At 44.3% G+C, this 27,500-nt stretch overlaps 2 protein-coding genes across 2 annotated transcripts in view; both read right to left on the reverse strand.

Annotated features, from left to right (window-relative positions):
- The window catches only part of LOC147028973 (TLC domain-containing protein 2-like), a 72,695-nt gene extending 49,757 nt beyond the window's left edge, over positions 1-22,938 (reverse strand). The window contains exon 1 of the mRNA XM_085879869.1: positions 22,832-22,938. Within this exon, the coding sequence (XP_085735995.1) occupies positions 22,832-22,881 (50 nt within the window). The 5' untranslated portion in view covers positions 22,882-22,938. The remainder of the gene's footprint in view (positions 1-22,831) is intronic.
- DRC11 (dynein regulatory complex subunit 11) overlaps positions 19,741-27,500 on the reverse strand; it is a 120,865-nt gene continuing 113,105 nt past the window's right edge. Inside the window, exon 20 of the mRNA XM_085879867.1 lies at positions 19,741-22,933. Coding sequence (XP_085735993.1) covers positions 22,811-22,933 — 123 coding nt within the window. The 3' untranslated portion in view covers positions 19,741-22,810. The remainder of the gene's footprint in view (positions 22,934-27,500) is intronic.

Genomic DNA, 27,500 nt, shown 5'->3' on the forward strand with positions numbered 1-27,500 from the left:
TGACATTTTATTTTTAACAAATGGATCTCCTCGGGTCCTTCGTCTCATTTCCTGGCAGGTGGCTGAGTTTTTATCCACTTTGAAAAGGAGCTGCTCTGGTCACATGAGGAGTGAGAAGAAGCATTAAATTGCATAAGCACATCATCATCATTGAGATCAGTCTGCTCAATGTGGGTTTGCAGTTGGCTTGACACGCAGGTGTTGTATACATGTGCATGAAGGGTTCTTAAAGAACAACTGTACTCGTGTACCTCTGGGTCAGGAACAGGTTACAACGTTGCCTTCCAGCCTCATCCCACTGGACAGTGTATGGGTGAAGTAAGCTGATTGGGTTATTTATGGGTGCAGTTTGTCCAATGCAAACATGGTGTGAGATGGAACAGCAATCGATGGTATTGTGTTGTGTTGTGGTGGGATTGAGACTTGGGAGGAAGAATGACCTACCAATATATGATGCAGTATTTACCTGTGTTAGCACTAACCTTTGATGCAGTTTTATAGCCTTAGTTTGACCCTTGCAAATCACGTTTTTCAGCCTGTATTTGAAGTATGTATTGCATAAATATTTGACAGAATGGTGCAGAGGCAGCCCACTTATCTTTTTGCTGTCAAACATGGATTTGATTTCTCAACTTAATATAAATGGATTGTTCCTTCGCACGTTTGGTGTTTCATCACAAAGTTTGTCATCTATCAGATAAATATTGAGCCGGTTGTCGAATTTGCTCATATTAGTTGGACATTAAAAATCCAATGGTATCTTCAGCGAAGAGCAGGCAGGTTATCGCTGACAGAATAAAAAATTCCAAGTTTCTTCCTCCTGAAAAGAAAAAAACCCACCACAGCTGGGAAGGCAAAAGCAAACTTCCCAGTGTAATTATTCCCGTGGGGCTGCTTTTGCAGCACTGAATCTGCCTTCGGGCAGAACACCACAGAGAACGACACAGAGAACTTCGGGCAGAACTACCCACCATGCTTTAGCATGCCACGTTTCAAGGTTCATTTCAGATTGTACACAATGACTGCAATTGCTGACTGATTCACCCTGCTCAACAATGTTAACCCAATGCGTTGTTCTGATACTTGTTTTCAATTCCTCAAAGTTTCACCAATACAGGGATTGCCGCAGTCCATACATATGATACAAGTGGCATAATATACCACTTGAGTTTTTATCTCGATGAACATCAAACGTTTGTTTGATTTTTAGGAATGATCCTTTCTGTTGTATCTTGTATGTTATGGTTTAATGCAGCTATCTGAAGGTCAAAATCATTAAAGATGCTCCAGGATTTAAATTCTGATTGAGTAAAGGGAGAGGGAGTGCCACGTAGAGAACAGCATGTGCAAAGTGGTAATGAATGCACAAGGTATCATTGACGTCTGCAAAAGGAATTGTGTTGGGGATCAGGATGAATATTCAATCACAAAAAAGGCATTTATAACAACTAAATTATCCCAAATTATCAAAAGCATATTGAAAAACAAGAAGCAGATTAAAACTATGGCGGAAACAGTTGAAGAAAAAGTGGAATACAGTGATGTGAATAGGATAATCGGGAAGAGGATTACAGAAGACATATTGAACTTCAACACAAAAAATTCTAATACTGAAGATATTGTTACGAATTCGCGCCCACCGGCATGCGAGCGGCCGCGTACCTCGAATGGCAGCCGCGTCGCCCACCGGTTGGACAATTCAGTCGTGACCCTCCTTGGAACTACCGCCAGGAGCCAGTCACGGTTGGGGGTCTAACCTCACCACGATCTTGCCAATTGCCTACCCGCGCAAGATAGGGTTGCTCACCAGATCCGATCTACCTAAGTACCTGCGCGGGCAGTCGACTGGGCGACCGTACCTCGGCGCCGGTCGGTTCGGGACACAAACCGCTTTAGCGGTCCGTTCCGTGCTGCAGCGATAACCGAGCGGATATTATCACCCGACCTCGCCGGATGTGGTTCTTCGTTACCGGGTGTTTGAAACCCTCTACTAATTTATTCCACGATTCAAGATGGAACTTTCAAAAGGGGAAAAAGATGACGAACGGGATACATTCCACACAATCACATTTATTTACAAAAACACGTATACAGTCATGCAATATACAAGCGACAAATAGAAGGCAAAAGCAATACCACCGACTACGGTTATTATCTACAGTCACTTACCAGGTTTACTTATGGGGGCACGGCGCCACAGCAGTCATACAAAACAAAAGGAAAGACCCCATCATAGGCAAGGGGGTAGACGGGGTTCATAAACCTTTATGGCCATGGGCCATGGATGACCGAATGGGCCTGCGAGACTGTGCAAGTTACCTGCCCCCTCGAGGTGTGACGGTGGGTAGGTCGCGACGCCTTGTTCCCACGGCAGCTAGCGTAGCCGCGCCTGCTCTCGGGCCTTTGCGATGATGTGGTCGGTGGGTTCTCTCCGGCATCACTTGCCAGACGCGCAGATTCGCACCACACAGCCGGCAGGGCTGCGCCTCCCGTCTGCGTCTCCGAGGCGTCGCCGGACTCGCCACTGGCCCGCGCCTTCACCGACAGGTCGCCCAATGCCAAGACGAGAGAGCCCGACCTCGCCAACCAAGAGAGCAGAGAGGCCTTGACAAAGAAGAAGAGCGAACCTCCGACGACCATCAAGAGAGAGCGAGCCCGTGTGTGGTCCACCCTTTATAGCGCGGGGCTCCGCCCTTCGCCCACCCCGTTTTCGGCTCCGCCTCCCTTCGAGAAGCCTCCCGAAAAGGGGTGTTCCCTCACACCGACCGCCTCACGCCGTGCATCCACCAATCGGCAGCGAGCTGGCCTGCCCCCTTCCCTTCACACCAAGCGCGGGGAAAATAGGCGGGAAAACCCGGGCGTCCTCGCAGTTCCTTCCTTGGCGCCTTTGTTTGATGTTCGGAAGCGGACGTAGTGGCGAAGATGGGGGTGGTTGTTGTGTGGTTCAAAATAACGATAGATAAAGAAAAACACTATCTCAAAGAGTCACAGCCCGGTGAAACACGAAGAAATTCCCTTTAAACAACGGTGGGGACCTATCTGCACATAAACTTAGCGTCATAACTGATCTCAGGAACCTTTATGGTGTATTGCGATTTCCACAGCCGTCACACTACCCCCTCCCCTTTTTACAGACTCGTCCCGAGTCGTCAAATTTTTGTGCGCCATCATGTGTAACTTCTCCCCTAGTACGATTTACCTTCGGATCCCTGAGTGCGACATTCAGTGTATTCGTGTCCCCAAAACAAATAACCTACGGGCTGAGTAACGAACTAAACTAACCCACTCATACAGACGACTTAAATAAATTGCCGGCACTAAGACATACATGCCGGGTGCGCAAAACACATTTACAACTTAACAACTTAACTTGCAAAATTTACACTAAACCATGGCCCAGGATCTGTGGACTCTGTGGGAAAAAGCAGGGAGCCAGGCTGCTCACATGCAGTTTCTGGTTCATGAAATGAATGCAGTGCAGGGAATGTGGCCGGCTGCTCAAACGCAGTCCTAGGCCTCCCCCTTGAAATGAACGCAGTGAACACAAGTGGTGCACGGGCCGCCAATGCAGTCCCGTGATGCGGCTGCCTACAGGGCAGTCCCTGCAGTACACGCGATGGTCTGACGATGGAACAAAAGGGTGCACGGGCCGCCAATGCGGTCCCGTGATGCGGCTGCCTACAGGGCAGTCCTTGCGGCTTGCGCGATGATCCTGGCGCACATGGTAATGAACAGGGCGGGGGGGGGTGGGGGAATGCAAAACAGAACGGGGGCTGGTGGGCATGGGGCCAAGGCAAAGGCAGGCAGGCAAGGCAATGCATTGTAAGGCCGTTGTAGCAAAACGGGCAGGTGGTGAAGCCGACCGGCACAGGCCCTGTAGTAAAACAGCCGGCAGATGATCCGACCGGCACAGACCTTGCAGTAAAACAGCCGGCAGATGATCCGACTGGCACAGGCCTTGCAGTGAAACAGCCAGCAGATGATCCGGCCGGCACAGGCTTTTTAGCAAAACAGCCGGCCGATGGAATTGGCCAGCCTCTTGCCTTGTTCAACGAGGTTGGTGGAGGGAGTGCGGTGGTGCTGGCCACTCGGAAGGCGGGCTCGGACCTACCCTACTGTCTCCCTCCCAACCTATCGCCTTTGCCTGTCTCTGTCCATACCCACCCCCTTAATTTGTCAAAACCAATTTAGCCCCAACTTATTTTTTTTTGTTTATATTTTTATTTTTACTTCCGTTCTACTATAACTTGTCCCCTAACCCCCTTTATCATCCTTGTTCGGCTAACCTATCCTGTCCAAGCCTACTCCCAACCCCTACGTTCCCTTCCTGGAGGGGAATAAGGGAGAGCTAGCGTCCTGTGTCGAGGCCCAATGAAGCCTCAGAATGGCCTCCTCAGACTTCAGCGATCTTAACCCAAAGTGGGTCCAGCGGCGCACAATGAGAGCGAAGGGATGGAGGGTGCAGAGGGGTACACTTCCTAATCTACCCTAACCATTTACCTGTTAACTACCCCGGGGCTTTCACAAAGCACCTCTCGCTTAAACTGTCGGTTCTATCAAACCAGATTCCCGTCGCCTGTGTTTGTTTCCTCACAATTTCGGGCCTCGCCCTCCAATTTTCCTCCCGTGCCCTCACACGGTCTCATGGCTGGGACGCATGGCTCCCTTGGCAGGAACTACCCTCTGCCGATTTCCCAAGAATGGCACCCCCGGGCACTACACTGCCTCCGAGCCTACCAGCTCCCTAAAACTGGGGAGTGCCCTCTCTGGCGACTCCCCCTCGATGCCCACGTGGTGTGTTGGCGCCCCGGGTCCCTTTCCGAGGGTCGCCCGTGCCCAGTACACTGCCCCCTGTGGCATATGGCGCCCCGGGCCCCGCATCATGAGGCTCACCCATGCCCACTACGCTATCCCGGCCCCCATGGGCCCTTGGCCTACCGCGGCCGACTAGCCCGGTACCCGGGGTACCCACTCAGCGATACTCACCATTCGCAGCCACGCTCCCAGCCCGTCAACAGGGCTCTTGCACCCCTCCAAATGGGTATCGAGCCAACACTCCCACCAACAGCAAAACGACCTCCATTTTTCAATTTCGCTAACCCACTAACTCACTTTATACTGACCCCGGGGTCCCTTGGGCGGGAGTCACTCCTCCCCCCAATCACTCATCGCACCATGCATACCACATTCGCTCCATACATACAGACCCGCTGGCCTCACTCACTCATCATGTTTCCTTTCACAACTCACACATCGCTGATCACTGCCATCCTGCTTGATAATCCCCTAACTAACTCGTGCTCCCTCGTCATCCCTTACAATACAGCATGTCCCTTTTAACACTAGGTAGCTAAGCTACGTCTCCTCTACACATTCACAGTCTGTCACCATCCTCAAAACAATCCCTTTTTCCATCCTAAATCTCAACTGAATCCCTCTACCTAATCCATTCCACAGACCCCATGAGGACTTATCCCTGCCCCATGGAGCCGGTCTAACTAAGCTAATCCATCCCCCTAACTAGTTGTATCCTGTGCCCTAGGCAGGGGGTCTTCCACCCCTTGCCCGGAAATCCTGTTCACCCGAAGCGAGGCTTGCTTTTTTTTTTCCTATTCGCGCAGCACCAGCGCGGAAACTCGCAACCTGCGCTCTTTTACGTGACATCATGGCAGCTGTTCACGCACCTTGTACCTCGTCCCTCCTGGACGGCACCATCCAGCACGGATTCACCCTCCTGCCGGATTCCAACCACACGCGCAGCCATGACGTCACCCTGCGCATCAAAAAGACAAGCCTCGCGTTTCGAGGGGTTCCCCACACGAACACATGTGCTCTGCCCGTCGGAGCTTCACTCACATGCTCGCGTGGAGAACCCATCCAGTCCAAATCCATGTCCAGCCTACCTTTTGTCCATCGCGGGATCGGCAACATCCACCGTGGGTATTTCCGGACCGGGCTTCACTCCCGCAAGCACACACGTGGCGGCCTCGTGCGTTGCACAGCACGGACCTCGCGCGCACTGCCGGGTAAACCCAGCGCGGTCCCCAATGCAACTACGGCCGCTACTCGGCCTTTGTCCACCGTCAGGCACTGTCGTCGTCACACTTTCGCGCACAAACTCCCCCGTACCACGAGGCTCACACACCTCGAGATGACATTCGGACATGCGGTTGCATGTTTGCGCATGCCGACCGCCATCTCCCTTGCATACCGCTCTCTCTCACACACACACACACACACACACACACACACACGGTCTCTCTTGCACTCGGCCGTTCACTCACACATGCCATTTCCCTTGCACACGTGGTTTCACTCACTCGCGGCCTTTCACTCACTCCCGTGGTTTGTTCCACACACGGCGTGCTGGGAGGCACGCACTTCGGCTCACTTGTAACCACACTGGGGATTCGTGCCACCATAAGGGTTCCCGGGGCCTCCATACCCCCCAAGCTCAGCGTGCACCCGTTCGCAGCAGTCGCCCCCTCTACCTCGCTTGACACAACCGAACCCACCTGGTCGTGATCAGCTTCAAGGGAGAATAGCGTCTTCCTCCGTTCCCGAAGGAGGCCATCCAGTTGCTCGCACCGGATCGCGAAACAGTCCACCAGCTCGCCCCCATGGTCCTCCACTACCTCAATGTGTGTGTGCTCGTCCTTAACCCCGTCTTTATCGTGCAGTCTCTCCTCTATTTTTTCTATCTCCCATGTCTCTATACATTTTCTCTCCTTGTTCCTTATTTCTGTTTCTTCCTGGTTCCATTTTCCTTCCCATTTCAGTCCTTCTTCCTCTCCAAACTTCTTGAGTTGTTCGTTCTCTTTCCGGAGTTTTTCAATCTCTGTGGACTCCAATTTTGCTCTCTCTCTCTCTGAGTTGACCAATTTCAAACTCATATTGCTTTTGCTTTCTGCCCCACCGTCCCTCATGCTCTTCACTCTCCAATTTCATCGTTTCTTTCAATTGGCTGATTTCCTTCTTGTGTTTCATTCGCTGTTCTATCACTACTCTTCTTTGTTTCCTCTCCTGTCCTTCCTTCTCCAATCTCGTAGTTTCCTTCATTTGGTTAAGCTCCTTTTTGTGTTTCATTCGCTGTTCTCTCACTACTCATCCTTGTTTCCTCTCCTGTCCTTCCTTCTCCAATCTCGTAGTTTCCTTCATTTGGTTAATCTCCTTTTTGTGTTTCATTCGCTGCTCCTTCTCTATCTCCTCGTACTCCAGCCTTGCCTTTTCTTTCAATTGGTTAACCTCAAATTCATGTTCTTTTTGTTTTCTATTCCACTGTTCCTCCTGTTCCTCATTCTGCAATCTCGTTATTTCCTTCAATTGACTGATTTCCTCTTCTTGTTCTTCATCCTTTAATCTGGCCTTGGCTTCCAGCTGTTCGATCTGGACAGTGTGGTTCCTTAACGTTTCATTCTCCGTTTTCATTCTTTCTTCTCTCACCATCCTCAGCTCGTTATGTAATCCCATCTCTTTGTTTTGGTGTTTCTGTAACTCGGAAGCTTTCTTTTCTAATTCCTTTCTCATCTCCGCACACTCCAACCTTGCCTTGGCTTCTAACTGTTTGATCTGAACAGTGTGGTTCCTCACCATTTCATTTTCTGTTCTCTTCCTTTCCTCTTTTAACATCCTTAGTTCATTTTGTTATCCCCACTCTTTGGTTTCGTGTTTCAGTATCTCAGAAGTTTTTTCCAATAGTTCCTCTCCCAATTTGCATGCTTCTTCCCTCCTTTCCACACAACTTCCCCATGCTTCCCTCCTCATTTCGTCCATTTTCTTCCCGTATTCTACGTGTTTTACACACATCTCAGTTACCCCTTTTAATTTTTCCCTCTGTGTCACCGTTAATGTTTCCGTCGTTGTTACCTCCACGTGTCTTGTCCTACACGTCCGCCATATTAGTTTGTCCTCACCCGCCTCCATTGTGGGGCCGACACAGTCCACACTCCCTCTTATCGGTTCGGTCGAGCTGCCACGTGGTGCCGCCATTTTGCCCGCCTGCAGGCATCGCCCCACGCTCTGCATCCCTTCCCGCAGCGTTTGCGTATTTCCATCCATTTTGCACGCATTCGCTTTCATTTGGTCGTTCGCCTTGAGTGCGTTTCCATCCATATTTTTATTCATGCCATCCATTTTTTCGTTCATTTCACTTCCTATTTGTTGCGCATTTGTTTTCATTTCGTTCATTTGTGCCAGCAGAACCATTAATAGCTGGCCCACGTCAGGTGGGTCTGTGGCGGTCGCTTCGTCATCATTAGGTGTGGATTCGCTGGGGACCGGAGGAGGACCTTGACTGAGAGGGATGTCATACACCGCGGCCGCTGCCGCGCCCATTTCCGGCTCCGGGTTCGTTTGTGGGGGGGGGGGGTTTCTCCTGCACATTAATGTCCTGCTCGGGGTTCTCCTCCTGGGCCATGGATTCTATTATTTCTAAATCCATTCCTACTACCACCGGCTCCCGTTCGCCTTGAAATGCCATCTTATTTCGTGGAACAAATAATTTTTAAAGCTCGTCTTTGGGCGGGAATCGGGGGTCGCTCCATGCACCCCTGAATGGATTCCCGTAAATTTAGTTGGAGACGGGGTGGATTCAAATCCCACTCCCGGACACCAGTGGTACGGATTCGCGCCCGCCAGCGTGCGAGCAACCGCGGACCTCTAATGGCAGGCACGTCGCCCACCGGTCGGACAATTCTGTCATGACCCTCCTTGGAACTACCGCCAGGAGCCAGTCATGGTGGGGTCTAACCTCACCACGATCGTGCCAATTGCCTACCCGCACAAGATAGGGTTGCTCGCCAGATCCGATCTACCTAAGTACCTGCACGGGCAGTCGACCGGGCGACCGTACCTCGGCACCGGTCGGTTCGGGACACGAACCGCTTAAGCGGTCCGTTCCGTGCTGCAGCGATAACCAAGCGGATATTATCACCCGACCTCGCCGGATGTGATTCTTCGTTACCGGGTGTTTGAAACCCTCTACTAATTTATTCCGCGATTCAAGATGGCACTTTCAAAAGGGAAAAAGACGACGAACGGGATAAATTCCACACAAGCACATTTATTTACAACAACACGTATACAGTCATGCAATATACAAGCGACAAATAGAAGGCAAAAGCAATACCACCGACTACGATTATTATTTACAGTCACTTACCAGTTTAACTTATAGGGGCACGGCGCCACAGCAGTCATACAAAACAAAAGGAAAGACCCCCCTCATAGGCAAGGGGGTAGACGGGGTTCGTAAACCTTTATGGCCGTGGGCCGTGGATGACCAAATGGGCCTGCGAGACTGTGCAGGTTACCTTTCCCCTCGAGGTGTGACGGTGGGCAGGTCGCGACGCCTTGTTCCCACGGCAGCTAGCGTAGCCGCGCCTGCTCTCTGGCCTTTGCAATGATGTGGTCGGTGAGTTCTCTCCGGCGTCCCTCGCCAGACGCGTAGATTCGCACCACACAGCCGGCAGGGCTGCGCCTCCCATCTGCGTCTCTGAGGCGTCGCCCACACTCGCCACCGGCCCGCGCCTTCACCGACAGGTCGCCCAACGCCAAGACGAGAGAGCCCGACCTCGACGACCAAGAGAGCAGAGAGGCCGTTACGAAGAAGAAGAAGAGTGAACCTCCGACGACCACCAAGAGAGCAGAGAGGCCTTGAGGAAGAAGAAGAAGAGCGAACCTCCCACGACAACCAAGAGAGAGCGAGCTCGCGTGTGGTCCGCCCTTTATAGCGCGGGGCTCCGCCCTTCGCCCCATCCCGTTTTCTGCTCCGCCTCCCTTCGAGAAACCTCCCGAAAAGGGGCGTTCCCTCACTCCGACCGCCTCACGCCGTGCATCCACCAATCGGCAGCGAGCTGCCCTGCCCCCTTACCTTCACACCAAGCGCGGGGAAAATAGGCGGGAAAACCCACGAGTCCTCGCAGTTCCTTCCTTGGCGCCTTTGTTTGCCGTTCGGAAGCGGACATAGTGGCGAAGAAGATGGGGGTGGTTGTTGTGTAGTTCAAAATAACGATAGATTAAGAAAAAACACTATCTCAAAGAGTCGCAGCCCGGTGAAACACGAAGAAATTCCCTTGAAACAACGGTGGGGACCTATCTGCACATAAACTTAGCATCATAACTGATCTAAGGAACCTTTATGGTGTATTGCGAATTTCCACAGCAGTAACAATATATATATATATATATATATATATATATATATATATATATATATATATATATATATATATATATATATATATATATATATATATATATATATATATATATATATATATATATATATATATATATATATATATATATATATATATATATATATAAATATATATATATATATATATATATATATATATATATATATATATATATATATATATATATATATATATATATATATATATATATATATATATATATATATATATATATATATATATATATATATATATATTTATATATATATATATATATATATATATATATATATATATATATATATATATATATATATATATATATATATATATATATATATATATATATATATTTATATATATATATATATATATATATATATATATATATATATATATATATATATATATATATATATATATATATATATATATATATATATATATATATATATATATATATATATATATATATATATATATATATATATATATATATATATATATATATATATATATATATATATATATATATATATATATATATATATATATATATATATATATATATATATATATATATATATATATATATATATATGTATATATATATATATATATATATATATATATATATATATATATATATATATATATATATATATATATATATATATATATATATATATATATATATATATATATATATATATATATATATATATATATATATATATATATATATATATATATATATATATATATATATATATATATGTATACAGTGTATACGTTCAAACTACAGAGTTCATCGAACGCATTAACCTGAGCTATCCTGAGAAACAAACATGGACGGGGTCTAAGAGTGGCAAATTTGATTGATCGTGACGAAGTAAAATGCCGATTGGTCGTGACGATGTAAAAATTAAAAAAATGTAAAAATTTTTTTTGAAGTACTGCTAAACAGAAGGGTTTTGAATGTGCTAAAAAGGTGATTTGTGTTCTTCACTGTTCAAGTGTATAATTAAATTGAAATAAAATAATGAGTTTACAGGTCGTAGAAAAAAACAATCCTTGAAGTTTCCCGCTGTTAATGTCTAATACCCCCACCTTATTTAACACGTTACATTAGTTCTTCATGCCTGTTGTTTGTGGCCTTAATAACGTCCTTAAAAACAATGTTTCCTGTTTGGAATAGTTTTCAATTTTGTTTGACTGCCAAACAAGCAGACAGAATAATAAACCAATGTCACCCGCAGGGTGACCCGTATCTTGCCAAAAGGTGACCACGTGTGACTTCTTTAAGGTCACACTGAGGTGAACAGAGCTGCAATCCACCAGGAGCGACTCCTTGAGGAATATCTGCCTACGAGAGATTCCGATGAGAATCGTTCTAGAGTAACCATGAAAAATATGTGTTTGCCTCATAACGTCACCAAATGATGTCATAATATCTCAAGCTTGACATATCTAGAAAACACTCATCGAGGTGTTCAAATTGAGGTACTACACGATATGGTTCCTAAAACTTGAAAATTTGACCTTGGGGTCAAATATGTTTGACCTCAGGCGCTAACCATGAAGGTCAAGGCCAATCGCCACCAAAAACTAATCAGCTGAGCGCCAGACCATATACTACATTCCCATAAAGTTTGGAGACTATTAGATTAAAATTACTCAAAAAATAAGGGTTTCGTCGACTCCCCTGATTTGCGACAAAGTGACCTTGACGTTTGACCTTGACCTTCAAAATTTTATGTGCTGAAAGGGACCTCTATAGGCCTCTGATATGCGAAGTTACAAAAATTTCCAATGATAACTGTGCTCTGCAGAGTGATTTATACGTGATTACAGACCAAAAAAAAAAAAAACATATGAAGGTCAAGGCCAATCGCCACCAAAAATTAATCGCTGAGCGCCAGACCATGAACTATATTCCCATGAAGTTTGAAGACGATCCGATCAAAATTACTCAAAAAATAAGGGTTTCCTCGACTCCCCTAATTTGCGATAAAGTGACCTTGACCTTTGACCTTGACCTTCAAAATTCTGTGCACTGAAATGGACCTCTATAGGCCTCTGATATGCGAAGTTACAAAAATTTCCAATGATAACTGTGCTCTGCAGAATTTTTTATACGTGATTACAGACAAAAAAATAAAAATAAAACATACAAGCTGACTAACATATCTTGCAAAAACTTCGTTTTGGCAAGATAAAAAATAAATCTCACTACTCTCTGCACATGCGTGATAGGGACGAATTCAGAGCCAAAGAACAGTTAAACTGCAGGTTCATTCTCTGATTCATGTTGAAAATATATCGTTCAATTTAAATGAAGTTATTCCTCGATCATAAACTGACGTTTATAGACAGAAGGGCAGACAGACAGAAGTGAACGAATTGCTTAAGTCTCACAATATATGACGTTGTAAATATAACTAAACGATATGCAACATAGGTTTAAAAAAACAAATTGGTTGACTGAATGCCAGAGTAATTGTGGCAAGAGGTTGAAGACATTTTAAAAGAAGAGACCAAAAACAACATCCAAAATCAAGCAGAAAGTGGAAGGCTAAATGGTTGTCAAAAGAGGTAATAACCATTGCAGACAGAAGAAGAGATGAAAACCAGAGGTGCATCAAGAGAGTACAAAAAGTGGCGAAATTCTGACTTCCAACGACAAGCTAGGAAAGACAAAGAACTGATCGAAGAAGAAAGACAAAGATGAAAAACATTTTCAATGAGCTGATATTATTTAATTTGCTTACAATTTTGATAATCTGCAAACAGCTGCATGCAAGTTGATGCTACTCATGGTACTCAAACAAATAGATTTTTTTTGGAATGGAATCCAATGCTGCCACACACACATCTCACACACATGGACATACAGACGAATACAAGAGGCACAACACAGGATTGATAGACAAGCCAACACAACCACTGAGCTTGGGGGAAGTGCCGTCACTTTCCAGGTCACTCTAGGTACAAGCAACGTCACAACAATGGTCCCGCATTTCTCACCACCGTCATGGGACATTTCCTAAGTAGTATAGGCTCTGGGGAGGTGTTTGTGTACGTGACTCTTTTAGAGCGTCACCCTATTTTTTTTTTTTGTTCTATATGCCAAGACCTTCAAAAAAAGTTTGGGTAACACCTCCAGATCAAGTACATTTTCTCTGTAGGGTCCATCTTGGATTCGTAGTTGGCTACCAGCAAACTGTAATTGAACCAAAATGCCCATATTGGGTTTAGATGGAATAAATCATTAGTAAACATCCATAAATTATTAATTTTGATTTACTTAAATTACTTATGCATTGCTTAACACATTTTAGCATGACTTATTCTCTTAAAACTTGGTTCACAGTACAAAATGACCATATTTTACGTAATTTTAGTCAAAAATAGCTTTCAACTTGAAAGTAGCTCAAAGTTTGATGGTCTCTGAATGACTTAATATTGTAAGTAGAGCTATAAAATATGGCCAAAATTTCATTATTAAGTTCTCTGAGCAATTCAATTTTCGTATTATCACAATGGGGCTATGTGTGATGACCATAGAGCTCATTGTAAACCAGTCACCCCTACCCCCAAATCGCCACTTTTACGGCATTTCATCAAATGATGATATCTCCTCAACTAAATGGCATGGGAAGTTGATTTTTTGAACTAAATAAAGGTTATTGACCCCAAGGAATTCATTGATTAAATTTTTGTAGTTTTTGAAGTTGATCTACTGAGCATAATTCCAAAATTGCTGCCAAAATATTGAAAAAAGCTCATTGTAAACCAAAGTCACCCATGCCCCCAAATGGACACTTTCACGGTATTTCATCAAATGATGATATCTACTCAACTAAATGGCATGGGAAGTTGATTTTTGATACTACATGTATATATAGGTTTTTGACCACAAGAAATTCATTGGTTACATTTTTGGAGTTTTTGGAGTTGATCTACTTATTAATAATTCCAAAATTGCTGCCAAAATATTGAAAATTCAGAATGCAGAACAATATTCAAGATGAAACTCTAACTTAATATCCTTCCCACTCCCTCTTGCCTATCTATTAAAACAAGTCAAAAGCAATATTAATTTAAGAATTTTAATGTTTACACATTGAAATAAGTTCTGGTTTATGCACAACCATTAATACAGTGGTGCACATACATCAATACTATTAGTTACATACACATTGCTGCCAAATAGCTCAATATGTTCCTGACTTGTTGATATATTTTCTTGAATTATCACTCATCCAGCATTCAAGATAACTTGTTCTAAATGCTAAATTACATATGCTACATACCGCTAGTACTAATATTACACACACTACATAATTTACTACACACATACATGTACCTGGATAGTTTTCTAGAAAACTACAGTAAACACCCTGTATTCTTATACTAGTTACATGTACATTACTACAAACTAGTTCATAAAGTCCTGGTAAAATTGTTCTAATGTGTTGTTGATACATTTTCTTGAATTACCACTCATCCAACATTCAAGATTTATAATATGTTCTAAGTACTGCACTAACTACACGACATACTGCTAGAACTAATATTGCTACTGTGGTGGAGTCTGCGGGCCTACGGGGAAGGGCATGGTGGTGTGGGAGTGGTCGGAGTGGTCATCGTATCTGCAAGGGATATAAGGTGTGCGCACCGCCTGAGGCGTCGTAGGAATGCAGTGGTCGAACGCGGCTCGTGCGTGTGCATACGTAATAAAGGAGAGCCGCTGGGCAGAGTACGCCCGCGCTCGCGCTTGTGCAACACAGCCCAGCTCGACTGTTCCTCCGCTCGTGTCTGCCTGCTAAGCATCTTCCATTCAGTACATTACAGTTGGCTGACGAGGATCTTCGGATCGGCGTGTGCAGGGTGGCAAGTAACCCGGGCGGTTCCAAGCTACGGAGCCAAGGGTCTCGCCAGCACGAGCATGGCAGAAGGTCGGGGCACGGCGCACGGACGCGTGCCCGTGTTCGGGGGAGATGAGTTCGAGTTGTTTTCGGAACAGTTAGGTTGCTACTTTCGTGCGAATGATGTAGAGGATGAAGAGAAACGCAAGGCGATCTTGCTCGCCTCGCTATCAACGGAGCACTACCGGCTGCTGAGTGATTTGGTGGCTCCAAATAGGCCCAGTGATGACGTGCTATCCTTTCAGGACATCGTGGCGAAAATGAAGACCCACTTGGCGCCAGAGAAGTCGTTACATCTCGCGCGGTTCCAGTTCGATCATCTCGCTAAGGGTGGCGAGGAGCGCGTTGCGGACTTCGTAGCACGGGTGAAGCATTCAGCTGTGCCGTGCAAATTCACGACAGAGGAGCGTCCGGCATGGCTCAGAGATCGTTTTATTTCTGGTCTGCGAGACGCAAAGATGGTAGCAGCCATCCTGCGATTGACCGACATCACATTCGACTCGGCGGTCGCGACTGCTTCGTCTGTCGAGCAGACACTCACGGATGTCCGCACCATTGCTGGCCAGGACGTAATGAGTAGCTCCAGCTGGGGCATGTCGGCTAATCCCGAGGTCCACGCGGTGACCGCACAAGTGCCGCAGGTCGCGCAGCCCGGAGTCCGCGCGATGGCTCAAGTACCGCAGGTTGCACGCGCGCCTAGCGGTGCGGGACGAGGGCGCGCACCGCAGCACGGTCGCACCGGGAGCGAAGGGGCACCGCAGCACGGTCGCACCTGGAGCGAAGGGGCTTTCCGGGGGTGCTGGGGGTGTGGGGGTCCGCACCTGCGACAAATGTGCCCGTATAAGAACACCGTGTGTTTGCATTGTCACAAGGTGGGACATTTGAAGCGTGTGTGTCGGATGGCGGGGGCCTCCGTTGGGGTCTTGGATGACGAGGTGCGGGAGGACCCCAGTGACCTGGAGATCGGCCTGCAACCGGGGCATGACGATGCCGGCGAGCCGGAGCAGGAGATGCAACCACGGTTGAGTCTGTTTTCCGTTGGTTCGGAGATGACGACGCCTTTCACGGTGGAGGTCGAAGTGAATGGCCAACCGACTGTGTTTTGCGTGGCTACCGGGGCTGCGGTGTCGGTCATGGGTGAGCAGGCGGCTCGTGGTCTTCGCGGTATTCGCCTGGTCAAGACGGCCTTGTCGTTATACACGTACACCGGTGAGGCGATTGCACCGCTTGCGAGGGCCGATGTCTCAGTGCGCTACCGAGATCGACGCGCCCGGCTCTCGGTGTTCGTTGTACGAGGGGAGGGGCCCGCCCTTTTGGGTCGGGACTGGCTGGCGCACCTCGGACTGGATCTCCGGTTCGTACCTCCAGATGTGCCAGTGCTCTCTTCGAGACCTTCGTCGAGTACCGAGGGCGAGGCTCTGGCGGCGGGGGCCGCGTCGATGCAGCGGGAGCGACCGTTCGTTGCTGCCTGCGGCGGTGATGTGCGGTTCGGGAGCGGCGAGAGCCGTATCAGCTCTCGCGATGAGTTCCCGCGCTTCGCTCGCGATGAATTCCCGCGCTTCGGCAGTGTTCGTAAGGCAATGCGCGTCGGTGTTGTTCAGGCAGCTTCAGCAGGTGGCGGTGAGCCCGTGGCGTTAAAGGGAGTCGCGAGTCACAACATCGAGTCGACAACCAAGAAACGGACTCGTGATGTGGGTTGTGGGTTGTTGTTCATGGCATATGTGTTTTTCCTTGCTCTAGTGATGCAGTTTAACGTTGTTGAAATAAATGCCAGCAGTTCTCGTGTGAAAGTGGATTTGGCGGAGATCAGTCAATGGGGTTGGTATTATGATCAATGTGAGGTGGGAGCAGTGGTGGCAAATAAAAAGGTTGGGTTGGCCTTCCATTGTCCCGGGCCGCAGGTAGTTGCTTTGTCATGTGCTGGGAGTTTATCAAAAGACCGCGCTGTATGGAAAAATGAGTTTGCAATGCTTCAAGTGATGTTCGTAGTGATTTATAACGAGCCTATGATTGAAGTGTGGTTTAAATGGAATTGCGACCGTCTAGCTGCCGTGTGGGTCTCGGAGATCGACTCGGAACCAAGACTGGTGCACTGGTCAGCGTTACCCCCACCTCTGGTTGCGAGCGCAGCTCTCTGTGTTCGCTCAAGGCCGTTTAGACGGGCGTTGGCATCTCAACTGATTGTGGTGCGTGAGTTGTTTTGGAGCATTAAGTGCGTACAGCCAGCGGCGCTGTTCAGCGCCCCCGGCCAAGGTCGATCAGGGCTGCCGCTGGCGCCACGGCTTCCAGACAGCGGGCTTCCGGCCTCGGAATGTTTATCTACGTCGGGTCTGCCTGGGGGGAGTGGGCCGGAGGCGTTTGATGGTGCCGGGGGTGGTTGGCTCGAAAGATCGCCACGACCTCGGCGAGGGCCATGTCAGCATGAGCCGCCTGGGGGCGTTTCCGCTGGGTAGAGCTGCTGTGTTTTTTTCGCCTTGCTGCTTCATATCGGTGACACGGCCAGAGTTTGGGAGGTGCTGTGTCTTCGGAATCTGGTCGGGGCAGCTCCATTAACCCGCTTTCACGCATTATATGATGTGGTGTGCTGTTATACTTCGCTGTTTTCATTTTATTTTCATGATTATTATACCGAAGTCCTTCGTGTTCTTTATGCTTCTTATAATGGTGATCATTTAATAATCATAGTTTTAGGGGGGAGGAGTGTGGTGGAGTCTGCGGGCCTACGGGGAAGGGCATGGTGGTGTGGGAGTGGTCGGAGTGGTCATCGTATCTGCAAGGGATATAAGGTGTGCGCGCCGCCTGAGGCGTCGTAGGAATGCAGTAGTCGAACGTGGCTTGTGCGTGTGCATACGTAATAAAGGAGAGCCACTGGGCAGAGTACGCCCGCGCTCGCGCTTGTGCAACACAGCCCAGCTCGACTGTTCCTCCGCTCGTGTCTGCCTGCTAAGCATCTTCCATTCAGTACATTACAGCTACATACACTACATAATACACATAAATCAACTGTAAGAATATAATGCAAAGCTCAAACAGTCATCTCCACATAAAGTTGCAGAATTCCTGAGAATCACATTAAGCAATTGGATTTTTGCAGTAGGGTGATGTTTTTTTGCACTGACAGAATTGCAACATCTGCTGACCCCAGCCATCCTGCAAGAGCAAGTTGACCTAGCACACTTATCACAAGTACAGAATACAGACCAATGGGCAGGAAGGATTTTCCACAATGTTGCAAGTATTAGCTGACCCTGCTCATACTCATAGCCAGAATCCTCTGGCTTCAGTGACTCAACAGTTTCAGGATCAGTATGGCTGTCCAAGGTATGCATGGTAGTGTACGCATTAAATAATCCATGTAGGATATGAGGTAGAGGTCCCTGGCTGGTTGGAGGCAGGTTATGAGGAGAACTACTTTTGTTGAAATGGAACATCTCTGCTCGGAGATCATCGAAATTTGTAACATCACTTCCATTTTTCAGCACCTTCACCAAGTAATGCTCAGCATTGTGAATTAATAATGGAGAGAGGGTTGGTGATCTCCCAAAGTGTTTGAGAAACTTTTCTGGCTCTACCTGCAAAGCTGCCTTCTTTGATCCCGGTATGTGGTTGTATGTGGTTGCCCGGTATGTGGTTGTGCTCAAAGTTCCCCTACATCTAATTAAGATGAGTGTCTCAATATAGTCTCTGTAGGATTGAAGCCTATGCACATCACTGTTTTTGACCATTAATTAAAGCTTCAACGTTAAATCATGTCTACTTTTCATTATTTTGGCAGTCATTTTGAGGAAAATCTTGGGATTATGCTAATTAGATCAGCTAAAAAAAAATACAAAAATGTTACCAATGAATTCCTTGGGGTCAATAACCTATATTTAGTATAAAAATCAACTTTCCATGGCATTTAATTTAGGAGATATCATCATTTGATGAAATACCGCAAAAGTGGCCATTTGGGGGTAGGGTTGATTTTGGTTTACAATGAGCTCTGTGGTCATCACACATAGCCCCATTGTGAGAATATGAAAATTGAATTGCCCAGAGAACTTAATAATGAAACTTTTGGCCATATTTTATAGCTCTACTTACAATATTAAGTCATTCAGAGACCATCAAAATTTGAGCTACTTTCAAGTTGAAAGCTATTTTTGACTAAAATTACATAAAATATGGTCATTTTCTACTGTGAACCAAGTTTTAAGAGATTAAATCATGCTAAAATGTGTTAAGCAATGCATAACTAATTGAAGTAAATCAAAATTAATAATTTATGGGTGCTTAATAATGATTTATTCCATCTAAACCCAATACGGGCATTTTTGTTGAATTATGGTTTGCTGGTAGCCAACTGCGAATCCAAGATGGACCCTACAGAGAAAACGTACTTGACCTGGAGGTGTTACCCAAACTTTTTTTGAGGGTCTTGGCATATAGAACAAAAAAAAATAGGGTAACGCTCTAAAAGAGTCATGTACACAAACACCCCCCAGAGCCAGGAGTAGAGGAATTTCCTCTTCCACGTGGATTCCAACCGATGGGGATTGTCTGTGATATTATCATTTTAAATGCTGAATGATAACCGAGGAAGCTCACAGCACGTACCATATTTAAAGGTGTTGGTATGACTCGGTCGGTGTTTGAACCGTCGACCTCCCAGACATGGAGTGTCTGGTTAGATATAATTATAGCCATGCTCTGCTTATCTTCATGCATTCATTCTTTTATTAAAGTTCAAGAAACGATGTGACACAAATCTCCGAGAAGTGAATGTTTTCTTCGGTGAAAATTCGTTCTTTTTAACCTGAATATTCTGTGGCAATTGCTGTGTTGCAGGTTTTAAGGTGACTATGACTTACAAGAACACCAATGACACAGATTATCGGATGATGGCAAGGACAAGAAGCATTACATATTATGTCGTTTCCCACCCTTAATTATCTCCATTTTCTCAATAATCGTCAAAAAGACCTCAATGTAATGTTTATAACAAAGTGCCCAATTTGAAACAGGGACCAAGACGATGTGCTATTTTGTTGCACTAAATGAATCTATAGCTTCAGGGTTTCTTAATGACTATCTACATATTTTGCATAAAATAACAATAATAACAATAATAAATAATGGAGCATTTCACATCCCACTTTCGCAGAAAACAAAATACCTCTTCCTTTCCCCCTCTTTTCTAACCCCTTCAGTAAGTTGTGGCCATAAAATTGCACAGCAAATCAAAGACATTGATGGTAGCTCGACCTAACATCAGAACAATTCTTGTTAACCGTTTTTGGAGATTCCCCGTGGCATATCTAATGTGGTACAGTATTAATTTCCTCATATATTACACCATGATGGATTCGACGCTTATCACTTGCTCCTAGTCCGGGAGCCAAGCTGTGTACGAGGCTGTTTTAGGGTTGGACCTTACAGTCTCTGCTATAAAATTTTACACCCCCAGGATGTTTAGATATATGTTTGCAGTTCATGAAAACGAATGTTGGCCATTCATAAACTCTTGCGAAAAAATTTGGCTGACGTTTTTGTTTGAGGAAGATTTGAAAAATTTGATAAAACAGCAATTGTCAATAAAATTTCTAAAAAAATTTAAAAAATCACATTCATTAAAAATATATGTGAAGTAAATGTAAGAATTCAATCAGTGCATTGTAAAATGACAAAAAAAAATTGCCTTTGTGGAAGTAAACCTCGTAAAAGTACATAATTTTGTGAAAAATGCCTTAAAAATAATGTTTTTTGAAGATGGCCTTTAGAACTTTTCTTATCATAGGCAGATGCTGCATAAGAATACTAATTTCTCTTAAGGTGATATGAACATGGTATCCATGGCTAATTAAAACAGCAAATTTGATTGAGTTCTATTAATTTTTAAAGAGAAAATTAACATTTTTGTCAACCAAAGTTACCCCTACCCCCAAAATCCTCTTACTCTATTGAACACAGTTCGGTTAAGGTTTGCTTGATCCAAGTTGGGTACTTCACAGTTCACTCTTCCAAAGGAAAATTCAATGGTGTTTGGAGTGACATGGCCCTGGAGCAGACATACAACAATGAAGGGAAGACATCTCTGTTCAAAGGCATATCTCAGGCACCAGCTGCTCGAGATAAATATGTGAAGACAGCACCATTTCTCACAGCTGTATCAGAGAACATAAAGTCTATGGCTAATCTAGGCCAACAGGAATCTACTCATCATGGAGAAACACATAAGCAGGCAACAGAAGAACATATGCATGTTGAGGAGATCAAGAAAGTGATATGCCAACAGATGATAAACCCATTCCAGTGTAACAACCAAGTGGATCTGCTCAATATAGCAACTGGCGAGAAGGCTGCTTCAAAAGACTTGGTCCATGCTCAAGCTAAGGGCATGGAAGCCATTATGAAAGCAGAAGAGGTGGTCTCTAGTAAATTGAACCACTGAACCTGGTAACTTTCTCCTCACAGAAGAAATCAAAACCATCAAGGAAACAGAGTTTAATCAGGATCTATCAAGATGAGACTGCAGCTACACGTGTGCTGTGTTTCTATCGAGATGCCGACCCAGTCACAAGACAGATTGCATTTTCCCATGAGTGGACAGACTATGCATCATCCCTGTTTGAGGTTGATCCACGCTTAGCACAGGGGTTTGTAATGCGCAAACGCAACAAGTCTGATTTCGTGGCAGTGCTAATTGCTGAAGCTGAGCAGGATGTTGTTTTACAGCTGCCATCATTACCACAGAGTGACCTATACACAGTTTATCTGGTAGACACAATGGCATTTGTAAATAAATACCAAAAAATGGGTGCAAAAACATTTGGTGAATATCCAGTTTCTTAAAAATCTCACATTTAATAGCCAAAGTAATGGATGTCTTCAGAATTTCACTGTATGAGGAGCCACAAACATTACTTCGCTTTCTTTGGCATGTTTCATTACTTGGGTAAAGCACACTAAACACAGCATGGGCAACACAACACAACCATAGAATGCGTGCACGCTCGAGTGCACTAGTCTTTTTTTTTTGGTACCCTTTTGACACACTGTGAATTGTTGGCTATCTGCATTCAAGTTAAGCAAGCTTTTACTTATAAACAAAATGCCACTGTTACTGCTTAAACTACATTTCCGAGCCAAGAGCTTAAGATGCACGTTACATCTGAGAACATCTGAATCACTGATATCATGCATTGGACAAGCTTTTTGAAAGCTAGGTATAAGTGGATCTCCACTGTAACAGTAGTGATGCTTTAAAGGACTGTTTTTGCAAGTCAAACTCATTTTCAGCCAAATCCTTTAAAAATGGGTGTTTTGTGGTTTGCACAAAAAAAAATTTAGGCACTTGCATTTCTTAACTACATACAGTAAATATCAGTCATTTTTATCAATAAAGCTTGTTTAAAGATATAGTTTTCCTTTAATATACATTATCTCTTTTACGAAAACCAGTGTTATAAATGTAGTTTTTTTGTTTATTCACCTAATATGTATATGGTCTTTTCTTTAATTGATCAAGAACAGCACAGAAGACACATGCTAATGAACGCAGACCTTTTGCAGAATTTTAAGGTTTAATTAAGGGGGGGGGGTGATTTCACCAGGTGCAGTAATCAACAACCATACCTGACATCAATAGACACAATTAGCAAGTGAAATTCAATGTCAGTAATCTGTTCACAATGTTAGTTATACGTTTGTCTTCTTCACCTTCTTGGTCTTCTCTCTTTCCTTGGCCTTTTTACGTTCTTCATCTTCATTGTTGAGCAAGTTTACCCGTTTTACTCCCAGCGGGGTCTTCTTCAACCAAGCCTGCATAAAAAAGAAAACATTGCTCAGTAACTCTCCAACAATTCTCTTTTCAACATTATTATTCGTGAATACACCAAACGTACTGTAACTGCAACTGTTACAAAATCCAATGGAAAATGAAATGTGAAAAGCTACCTAAATACCGTACTCAAAACACTTCTAAATCATCAAAATGGCAAGTAAATATAAAATTCTCCAAAAAATTAAGATTTTCTTTTCATAATGATGATAAAGTCAAATTGATATTTGTTAAAATTATGTCAATCAAATTGTCAATTTTTATTTGCAGAATAGTAAGGAAAACCAAATGACATTAGCAACAAAGAATGGCAAAAGGGTAACGTTGTTTTATTCAATTTTAGTGTATTAATCAACCCTAGAGGTTGTAATTCTAAGAGGTGCAGAGCAATACATTTGTTGAAGATTGTATGGAGAGGTATGGTCCGTGGACGAGCAGGAGACATCTCGACGTAATTTAAGTAGGGAAAACTGTCAGCTTAAGTTGTTAGATGTCACCGCACAGGGGGTGGTCCTATGTTAATTTGGCAGGAATTAAGGCAAATTTCTCCCAGTATGTGATTGCCCCTTGTGACCTTTTCCTCCGTTATTGCATTTACAAAGCCGGCTATAAAAAGGAATGACGCTTTAACAACAACCAGCAGGCCACGCCCTGAAGCTTATGATTGGTCGGCGGATGTGAGAGGAAGGGGACATGGTCAGTGAGGAAATGGCGGTTGTAAGAGAAGGGCATTATGGTTGCTTCTCCTCGACACGCCGAAGAAGGCTGCACGATTCTCGTGTTCTTGCTGTGTGAACTTGCCCGCATGCTGGAGCAACACGCCAGCTATTACTGTTCGTCTGAGTCGCAAAGTTGTACGTTTACGAGAGGGGGAGGAGAGGAGAAAAAGAGCACATCTCTCAGGAATAATTTGGCGTGATCCCATTGAGTGTTCGAGGAGGAAGGTGGGCCATCATTGTGAGCGGACCTGGTGTAAGAGAGGAGTGGGGTTGGCAATCTCGAACGTGAGAAGAGACTGTACGACGGCTTCTGGGCCGTTAACGAAGGGACCATCGACTCAAATTAATTCTAACAGCCCAGAGAGGGGCTTGGTGCCATTTTCAGGTGCGGTTTCCCGCGCAGTTTCGACGACGCTAAATCCAAAAAAGACCATCTCTGGACAAAGTTAAGTGCCAGAATAAAGAGAGGGATATTTATTTTGTATTATCTTTCCCTTGTCTGTTTCTGTACCTGTGTGTAGAGCCGCCTCAACTTCAGGCTGTAAATTACCTCGTTTCATTACCTCATGCTTTGATTTATTTTCATTATTATGCCTTGATTTATTCCTCTTATGAATACTTGATTTATGTTCATTAATCCCCTATTTACTAAATTGCTTGTGTCTGTCTATTCATTGTGAGTTCAATTATAAAAACGTGTGCCTCCGTCTGGTACGTGCTTCACCACTTCCTGTCCCCACACGCATTAATCTCCAAGGGTCACATGTTCGCCTTCAAGGTAGAACTGTTTGGCTATCCATCCAGGTCGGTCTTAACCGGCATGGACACGACAATATACACCCTGTGAAAATTACTATGTGGAGGTGGGAGGATGGAGAGGAAGGGTGGAGGGAGGGGAGGGGGTTGGATAGGAGGGGGTAGTAGAAGGTAGGAAGGAGAAGGGGTGGGGTGGGAGTACAGAGTAGGGAGGGGTGGGTTAGGATGAGGGATGGGAATGGATGGGAGGAGGGAGGGGGAGGGGTAGCAGGCGGGACCGGCATTGCCTGGCACCTTTGACAGTTTGAAATTAAAGAAGGATTTTAACGGTCGTCGAAAAAAACAATTTCGGAAGTTTACCGCCATTGATGCAGCTTCTTTTACAACACCTTGTTGAACATATTACATGAGTTCTTCATGCCTGTTGTTTATGTTTTCAGAGTCAAAGTGCAGTAAAACTACAGGTTTGGTTTCCCATTAAAGTTCCGATTAGTGTTCAAATTATAACATTCAATTGGAATTAAGTTGTCCTTGATCATAAACTGTTGTTTGTTGACAGACAGACAGAGAGACAGAACTGAACCAATTGCTTAACTCCACTTTTCGCTTTGTGTGTGTGGGGTAATAACATGGCTGAGTCTATAGCATCGTTGGCTAAGCGAGTGTGAAAATGTTTTATTAAGGCAAAAAGGACTGAATATAAATGTAACTGAATGAAGTAGGTATGCACATACATATGATCCTCCCTGGCCACTCCTGGGCGAGTGTTTTGAGTCAATTTAAATTCACTTGGGGTTGAATAGTGGGGATGAGAACAGTGGAGCAGGCACAAACATCACCAGTATGTTTTATGTGCATGTATAAGATGACAATACATTATTTGAAATTATAAAATCATATATATATATATATATATATATATATATATATATATATATATATATATATATATATATATATATATATATATATATACATATATATATATATACATATACATATATATATATATATATATATATACATATATACATATATATATATATATATATATATATATATATATATATATACATATATATATATATATATATATATATATATATATATATATATATATATATATATATATATATATATATATATATATATATATATATATATATATATATATATATATATACATATATATACATATATATATATATATATATATATATATATATATATATATATATATATATATATATATATATATATATGCGAACGCCACCACAGACCCGCTCGAGAACTGCAGCAAGACAAGAGCAGGTACAACCAAGGGCATCACGAGGATGTTTTCAGTGCAGACAGCTGGGACATTGGAAAAGGAACTGCCCCCAAAGAGGACGATTGGGGGTCCAGCAGGAGGGAGGATCGAGACAACCGCAAGATCATGAGTCATATTGACAAACCGCGGGTGGACCTGTGGTGCAAGGTGCAATGTTGACATTAACACCAAAAGAGGAGCCGACCTACTCTTTCGATGTTTCAGGTAAGACACTATCTTTTCTAGTTGACACGGGAGCCACCTACTCTACTATAGCAGCCAAACAGCTGCCACAGGTTGAAAAATCCAATGCTGAAGTCCAAGTAGTAGGATTGGGTGGTAGCATACAAACATTAAAAACAACAATGCAATTACCAGCAAGATGTGGACCCTTACAGGAAAAACACGCTTTCCTTCTTACAACCACTACACCGGTGAATCTATTAGGCAGAGATTTGTTGTGTAAGTTGGGATGTAAAATAGCATGTACGAAAGAAGGGGGTTTTGTTGATATTCCCCAGGATAAAGCACAGTCAGCGATGATGAGTTTGAAGACACCGCACCCAGTTGTGTATTAGTGGAGGTTGCCAAGACAGCCGATTAGTGATGCTTTGATATGTTTAAATGCAATCTTAGCTGAAAGTAAGGAAATGCAAATGTGGTTAGACAATGCTCGAGTAATGATACACACCTACTATGATCCTCCACATTGTACAATCTATTATGATGCGAATGGAAATGATGTTGAATTTGCCGAGAAAATTGCTCCGCATCTGGAAACATGCAATGATTTATTGATTTGCCGTTTGATGATTGGTAAGGAAGGTGTTGCAATGGAGGTTAAGCTCACAGAACACCAAAAGCAATTGACTAAGTACCTGCCAGGAGTAACGTCGCATGTGACAATAACTACGGCAAAAGGCTATCACCCGAAGGAGTTGGGTTGTATGGTTTATCGCCTGCAGGGGGCAGTAGCGAGCTGCACTACAACTATGTTGCATTGGCAAGTGCATAAACGAGCGAACGATGAAGGATGGATTTGTGATTTTAAGGAACAGGTGTTACAAGGACTGATGGAAGAGGTTAATCTACCACCTAAGCGTGAGATGGTAATGGAAATGGCAAATCAAGGAGGAAACGTAGAAGGTTTGATAGAAAGGGTCCCACAAGAATTGTGGACCCGACATGACAATGATGTAGGCCGTATCATTGGGGCAACGCCCCTAGTGGTTAAACTCAGACCGGGAATGCCTTGGCCGAATGTGCGTCAATACCCTCTCCGAAAGGAGGCAGAAGCAGGAATAGCACCAGTAATTGAATCTTTGAAGGAGCAAGGTATAATTGTAGAAACTTCAAGTCCATGTAACACGCCTATACTGCCAGTGAAAAAGCCACAGAAAAATAAGTGGAGATTTGTCCAGGGCTTACGGGAAGTAAATGAGGTGATTCAAGGTGTCCACCCTGTGGTCCCAAGTGCAGAGGGGTTAATGACGTCTATACCTGCAAGTTCCACCCATTTTACTGTAATTGATTTATGTTCTGCATATTTTTCCGTACCCATTGATAAAAAAAATTCCCAGTTTTTATTTGCCTTCACGTATAAAGGCCGTCAATACACATGGACTGTCTTGCCTCAGGGGTTGGCAGATAGCCCGACAATATTTTCGCGTACCTTACATAAGGACTTAGAAGATGTTGTCTTCAAGGATAAATCAGAGCTGTTACAATATGTGGATGATCTGCTCATTTGCTCCCCAAACAAAG

This window comes from Eptatretus burgeri, chromosome 4 (assembly GCF_056783735.1).
Source record: "Eptatretus burgeri isolate ZD-2024b chromosome 4, Ebu_testis_v1, whole genome shotgun sequence".
NCBI classification, from domain to species: domain Eukaryota; kingdom Metazoa; phylum Chordata; class Myxini; order Myxiniformes; family Myxinidae; genus Eptatretus; species Eptatretus burgeri.